We start from the raw sequence: 7,431 nt of genomic DNA on the forward strand, positions 1-7,431 counted from the left end.
ATATGCATGTTTTAGTGATGAAAATAAGATTTCGTCTCCAATTGTACTATTTTTAGAGACGAAAATCAAATTTCGTCACCAAATGCTTAAAATCAAACAAAACAATAGGTAACGAAATTTTATTCATCTCTAAATTTTATTTTTCGTCACAAAACAATTTCCCGCCCTTGAAAAATTTGGCGGAAGATTAGGTGCCATTTTGGAGACGAAATTTTTCGTCACCATTGTAAAAAAATTTAGAGAGGAAATAATTTTGTCTCCAAATGTATTATTTTTAGAGAGGAAAATCAAATTTCGTCTCTAAATGCTTAAAATAAATAAAAAATAAAATCGAACCATAGATATCTCTCTCTGTCACTCGCTCGCCCATATTTCTCAGTCACACCGTCCATTCATCTTTATCGCATCGGTCAACCCCACGTCATCAACCGGCTCTCTTTCTCTCTCTCTCTCTCTCTCTCTCTCTCTCTCTCTCGCGCGCGCGCGCCCTGTTTTCGCCTCACTCTCTCTCCCCTGCCCTCTTCTCGCTTTTCTGAGCTCCCTCTTCCCTCTTCTCACTTTTCCAACCCCCGAGTGGCGTCAAAATTTTAAAACTTTTGGTGAGAAACAAATTTGTCATTAATTATAAATTATTAGTGAGGAATATATTTTTGTCACCATTAATTTTACATTTAAAAAAAAAAACTTGATTTTAAATATTTTAAAATTATTTGGTGAGAAATATATTTCCGTTACTAATAATTTTTAATATTTTGAGACCTTTTAGTGAGGAAATTATTTTGTCACTAATTTTGGAAGGAAAATTTTGACAAATTGGATTGTAATGAAAAAAAATAGACTACTAATTTTTTTCCTCCTTTTTTTTTTTTGTGTGTGTGTTTATCAATTTTCCTTTTATATATCTCTCTCCCTACAACAAATTGCAAATTTGGTAACTAAAAAATTTCATAAAATACTTAAATTTATTTTTTAGTGGAAATACTTTCACATTACTACCCAATTATGATTTATTTTTATTTTTTTTTCATATTTTTCTATGTCTTTACATGCACCCAAAATTACAGCGCCAAATTTTTTTTTGATTTAGCGCCTAAATTGAATAATATCAAAATTTCAGTCCAAGAAAACTTTTCATCTCCTTGATTAGAACTTTGTGCCCTAATCTGTCTATAATTCCTTCACAAAGCTGTAGCAGAGAACCATCGTGAGTTCATACTCCACCGTGAGGACGGTTCATCCACCACCGTGAGTTCATCCTCCATCGTCAGGACGGTTCGTCCTCCACACCGTGAGTTCATCCTGCACCGACATCAAGCTACAGCACCACCATGAGTTCCAGGTCAGTTTGTTGTCTCTCTCTCTCTTTCTCTACCCCTCTCACTGTTCAGGTCTCTGGGTTTCTCATTCTCTACCCTCACTCTATCTTCGGACATGTTTGCGTAAATGGAATTCATTGTTAAGTTGAGATTAAAGTCATTCCATTCGTTACTTCTAACATCTCCAAAACTTCTCTACTTTAAAGGGTTCTATGAACAACTTGAATTATTTTAATTTGGGGAAAAAATATAGAAATAGAATGATTAACATGTTATGTATTCTAATTATGATATTTATATTCTACCCAATATAATCATTGAAGTGAATGAATTATTGGTGATGCTACGCATAGTAAAGTTTTATGCTTCTGATTATGGGTCTACTAGGTGTTTGATAAAATGCCACAATGGCTAATTTTTTCTTCATTGTTTTGTTTATTTTTTTATTTTATTTTTGTTGAGCAGCAGGATTGGATAATTATAAAATCTGATTTATCAATTTGAACATGTCAATTGTCCGGTGGATGAATCTCAGTTTCATTCCCTATGCATTTATGCTCTTTAATCCTTGCAGATGTATTCAATACATTGCAGATGTATTCAATTTGTGGGTATTTGATAAATCCTTCCAGATTCAAGGATTTAAGGCAGATTTATTATATATATTTCAAAGAAATCCTTGCAGATTTATTATGTTTCCAAATTCTTTTCTTTTCCCTTATACTTTTTAAGCATTTCCAATACACTTCCTTTCCTAACATGAGTGAAACAATACACCTAAACAAAATTTTGATTCTTGAATCAAGGCACTAGGTTGAAATCATTGTGTTGGTGATGAATGTAAATTTAAGACACATGAGAGGAATTTTTCATCTTTCATCCTATTTAATGGGCACACTTCTTTCTTCCACTTTTATGCATATTGAGCGTTGTTATTTGCTCTTCCTTGCTATATTTTTTTGGTATGGGAAGTTTCATTCGCGGTGTTGATAATTAAAGTTGATTTTTTTTGGTTGATTCTTACGTGGTGGTCATCATTAATTTGGTTTTGGTTTTGGTTCACTAGGCAATCAAAGGATGTTGTAAAAGGCATAAAAAAGCGCATTGGAAGCAAGAATCCAAAAGTTCAACTTCTTGCCCTGACAGTAAGTTCCAAACTGACTATGTTTTCGTTTCAGTTATATAAATATTTTTTTAGATTGGCATGTTTTCACTCTGCTTTCCCCTTATGGTGTTATGCACATTTCTGAAAGGTTTCTTTTAACAGTCAAATCTTAATTATTTGAATTCTACTTTTGTCTCTAGAAAGCTTTTACACCTACTTCGTTTAGGTGTTTGTGTATTGCACATGCTAACAATTTGTTGTTGAAAAGTTCTGCCATTGATTTGGTCAAATGGTATTACTGTCTGGTGATGGTAGCATTATTTCATGGCCAATCTAATTAATAGGAACTGCATAAGCTTTTGTTATCTAGCTTTGGAGTCTTTCTTTTACGAAGTCAAAACTGTCCTGTGATGCTAGCATCTTGTTTATCTAGCTGTGTTGCATTGGCTCTTCGCACTGTATCACGATTCAATGTGCATCACATGATATTTGACTTGTAGATGTGCTTTGAATGAGGCTTGCCAAGAGGGCTGTAAATCCTGATTTACTTACAATTTTTGAACTGCAAAAGCTTTTGTTATCTGGTTTTAGAGTCTTTCTTTTACGAAGTTAAAAATGTCTTGTGATGATAGCATCTTGTTCATCTAGCTGTGTTGCATTGGCTCTTCACACTGTATCACGATTCAATGTGTATCACATGATATTTGACTTGTAGATGTGCTTTGAATAAGGCTTGCCACGAGGGCTGTAAATCCTGATTTACTTCCAACACTAGCCTTTTTTTTTTTTCCTTTCTTTTCAGTTGATTGAAAATTTCAGTAATTGAGATACTCTGTACAAATAAGTTGGTCATCTGTTGGAAACTTGTTTGCAAACTTGAGATAAAGCAGTTTTATTGAATGAATTGCAACATGCTCCTGTCATTCTCACAACATTGTCTCACAGAAGATTTGTCAATTGGCTCACTTAGTCTGTTTACCGTATTCTAGCTATTGGAGACGATCGTACAGATTTGTCAATTGATACTTGGCAAGAAGCTTTTGGGGGACCAAGGGCAAGATATCCATAATTCTTTGCCGCATACTAGGAGTTATTGGTATGTTGTGTATTTTTAAAGTATTTCTCAGATTGAGTAGTATACATTTCAGTAAGAAATTTCATACTTCCATATATTTATGTATTATTTGCTAGGTGTGAATTTTCATTTTGTTGTTTATAAATAGGGGCTATTTAACCACCAGATTTTGTTTTTTATATTCTCTAAGGCAAATATTTTATTCATTTCAGCGTGTTGGGGCAGTATTCCCCCAGAGAACTGAAAGGTCTGCCCCTATATTTACACCCCCGCAAACACAGCCTCTAACATCATATCCACAAAATATTCGGGCACTAGAATTTGGGCAAGAAGCGGCTGAGTCTTCTGCAGACACTGAGTTTCCAACATTGAGGTATATATTAGGTCCTTTTTTCTGTTTGAAAGAATTTTTTATATTTTATTTTTAATTAACAGCCAATTTAGCAGTGACATTGATCTCATACAACTTTTGAGATCAAATTGAAAGTGAAACCAATTCTAACCCCTCATTTGCATTTTCTGAAGACCCTGTGAACTTATGCCTATTTACTTGCTGAGTGATCAGGTGGTGATGTGATTGATGGTGTGTATCTTTTAACTTTTGTGCTAGCTGTATATAATAGAACATATGATTAAAGAAGACACCAGAAAATAGTACCTTTTGAACTTTATGCTTATATGCATTGAGTGATTAGGTGGTGTAGTGATTGTGATGGTGTATGCATCATCCTCTAATGTCTGACCTGATTTCTTTATTTTTTTACGGAGTAAGATATAATATGTTCTATTATATAAAGGTAGCACAAAAGTCCTGGCCAAGCTGTTAAACCAAACAAGTCTTGAACTAGGCACATGCTCTGTTTATTTATAGATAAACAAACTTGAACAGGCCCATAGCCAGATTGAGCTCAAGCTTGCCATGAACTCGGTTCATTCGCAGCCCTAATCTATAGTGTTGAGTCACTTTGTTGTTCCTATTTTATGCTGCAAATGTTTTTTCCCTGACAAACTAATTTCTCTTCTTCATTGATTGTAAGAAAGGGGATTTGGATCAGCATAAACTAAATGTGCAACTCTTGGTTCTATTAACACTTTTTACATCTTCCAAGTTAAATATGTCTATCGCGGGCGGGGGGGAGGGGGGGGGAATATGCCTTGTGAAATGTTCATGATTGCTGGTAACTTGTTTGGGAAACCATGGTTCGTGTAAGAGGGTTTATCTTTTGCCTTAAAAAAAATGCATATCTTCATCTGCTTTGTCCAATGTTTTTGGGAACAGTATGAAATTTTGCAGTAAATGATATGTAGAAAGATTGGTTTGAACGTCTGATTAACACAATTGTATTGGCAAGAGGGACATATGATTTGACATATTTATTGACTGGCACAATTGTACAGAAAATTATCTAAGTAGGAAACCCCAATTTATATCTCAACATCTTTTGATGAACAAGATGACAAATAGCTCTCAATGATCATAATGATAAAAAAGTCACACCTATTCTTTGTAATAGCGTTGCGAGTAATATTCTAGACAAAGGTTATTATTATTGCAAGTGGTTCACTAGATTACAAGGATCAATATAGCTCACTTTTTTAAATTTAAGTCCAATTTTTCCTTTGCTTTTGATTCTGTGCATTTCTTGTGGTCTAAGTAGCATACATACAGAGACAGCAACACAAACTGTGGATATGATACATGACACATACATCAATTACACAAGTACATAAACACTCTAAAATGTAAAATAATGCAACTATAACTATGTATTCAGTTTGTATCCTTACGTAGTGAAACACAATAGAAAATCTAAAAATTTAACTAGTGATGCATATATTAGTAAACACTAATATAACTAGTGCTGCCAACAAATAAATAGGGAAGTATTCTTGTTAGTACTAATCAATTCATGGAAACAATAGCAATGAATAGATGGAGGTCATTATATTGGCTTCAGGAAGGTGACAGACAGTAGAGGGTATTTGATTTAATTAGAATAGATGGAGGAAGGAGGCAGAGATCCTTGGTTAGCTGAATCAAGGGTGCCTGAATTGTCCAATTCAGAAACAAATGAATTAGCTAAAACAGGGACAGTAACTCTAGCATGTTTGATGGGCCACTTTTCACTTGATGAGTTGTGTGATGTAGTAGGCAACCTCATTTTCTGTCAACTGATAAAACTGCTGCATTTTACCAAGATTGATATTATTTTTTTAAATAAGAAAATTGCTCTTTGGGATCAAAATGTATTTTGTTTGATGTTCTACACATTGCTCTTTTCTGCTCCTTTTCTCAGTTGGTGGTTACATCTTTTGGGCTTGATGTGAACGCTCCAATCCTTACTCTCTTTGTTTCATCAAATCTTTTTGAAAAATTCCAAACTTATTCTAAAAATTTGTTTCCAATACTTGCTCTTTTTAAAATTTCATCAAATTTGAATAAAAATGCGACTCTTGGAAATTTGGTGAAGGATTTGGTTCATCCTTGATTTGGTGAAAATGATTTGATACAAGTTTGATGAAATGATTTGAATTTGATGAAATAATTGGTGAAGGATTGGAGATGCTCTTGGTACTCTGTTATTACTTTGCCCACATGCATTAGAATGTTAGACTAGTTTTTTTATGTTTGTTTTGGATTGTGTGATGTATTTGACCCTTATGAACTGCCCATTCCTTCTTGTTCAAAAGAGAAAATAATGTATGTCTTTGTATTTGCCCTGACGTTGTGTGAGCCTTTTAGATGAGGAATAATTAAGGTCCTTTGCAGCTCTGCCTTTCTAAAGGTGAAACTAATCCTTTTAGTCTGTGTTGTGGGATTGATACTTGTAGAACTGCTTTTGGGGTATTTCCTTATGTGTGACAGAGCTAAGAACAAGATTCTCTCTATAGATGACTCTGATGGTAATAGGCATGAAAAGTATGATGAATAAGCATGAAAAGTATGATGAATATTCAGAAGGTTAATGCACAAGTTATTTTGATTGTGTTGTAGTTTTTGATTTTACTAAAATAGATGTTATAGTTTGGATGTTATATATTAATTTCCTGATACTATGAAACATGTATTTTGCTTGGATTGTTTTATGATAATGAACAGTTTAATTTTATATTGATTTGTATTAGATATTTTATTTAATAGGATAATGTAGCTGATACTGTAACTGGTGGCCGATGCATGCAAATTGCAATGATACTCTATTGTTTTATATTATGGAAAATTATGAAACTTATTGGATGAATATGTAATTTTTTTGGTACAAGATCTGAGAATCTCTTTTAATTTTGGTGTACTATCCAATACTGTTGTATTTGCTTCCCATGAAAGCATTTGCTTGATTGTCATAATTTATTATCTTTTTGGCGTGCTCCTCTTAGTCTTAACTCTAGCTATCACCATTTTATTGTTATCCATTTTTAAATGTTTGAATTGACCTAATGCGTTGTTATTCGTCGGTTTTCTAGGTTATTGATAAAGTTCAATAGACAAAGAGCCGTGCAGATATGTACTGCACTTATCCTTTTATTCAGCATGTCCTCTCTCTTAGCTTATGAAACAAATGTTTTTCTTGTAAACTCTGCTTAGCTTTATTTGTGAGTTCAATTAGTGATGTGAGTATCAATTTAAATGCTTGAAAGAGATCAATTGGTAGCACGGGACTTCCAGTTTGAAAACTAAGTCGAAAAAGGCACTCTTTTCACACTTAAGCTTGAAAATAGGCCATCGGGGGCTAAAATAGTGTAATAGTCATTAGGAGGACTGAGGAACACCTCATACACCTTGGGAGAGACGAATGTAAGTTGCGGAAACTTACAGAACTAGCACGGGACTCCCGGTTTGAAAACTAAATCTAAAAACGCACTTTTTCATACTTAAGCTTCAAAAATAGGTCTTCGGGGGCCAAAATCGTGCAACAGCCACGAGACGGCCCGGG

The 7,431-nt window shown here is 34.0% G+C and overlaps 1 protein-coding gene across 1 annotated transcript; it reads left to right on the top strand.

Moving 5' to 3' along the window:
• Positions 1–1,082: 1,082 nt before the first annotated feature.
• LOC145823329 (TOM1-like protein 4) lies at positions 1,083–7,000 on the top strand. The gene is made up of 5 exons (XM_082922894.1): positions 1,083–1,339; positions 2,383–2,461; positions 3,411–3,517; positions 3,709–3,869; positions 6,962–7,000. The coding sequence occupies exons 1-4, from the start codon at positions 1,329–1,331 to the stop codon at positions 3,782–3,784; spliced, it is 273 nt and encodes a 90-aa protein (XP_082779020.1). The 5' UTR covers positions 1,083–1,328; the 3' UTR covers positions 3,785–3,869; positions 6,962–7,000.
• Positions 7,001–7,431: the final 431 nt, after the last annotated feature.

Source organism: Camellia sinensis, chromosome 4 (genome assembly GCF_055761805.1).
Source record: "Camellia sinensis isolate YWXY chromosome 4, ASM5576180v1, whole genome shotgun sequence".
NCBI lineage: Eukaryota > Viridiplantae > Streptophyta > Magnoliopsida > Ericales > Theaceae > Camellia > Camellia sinensis.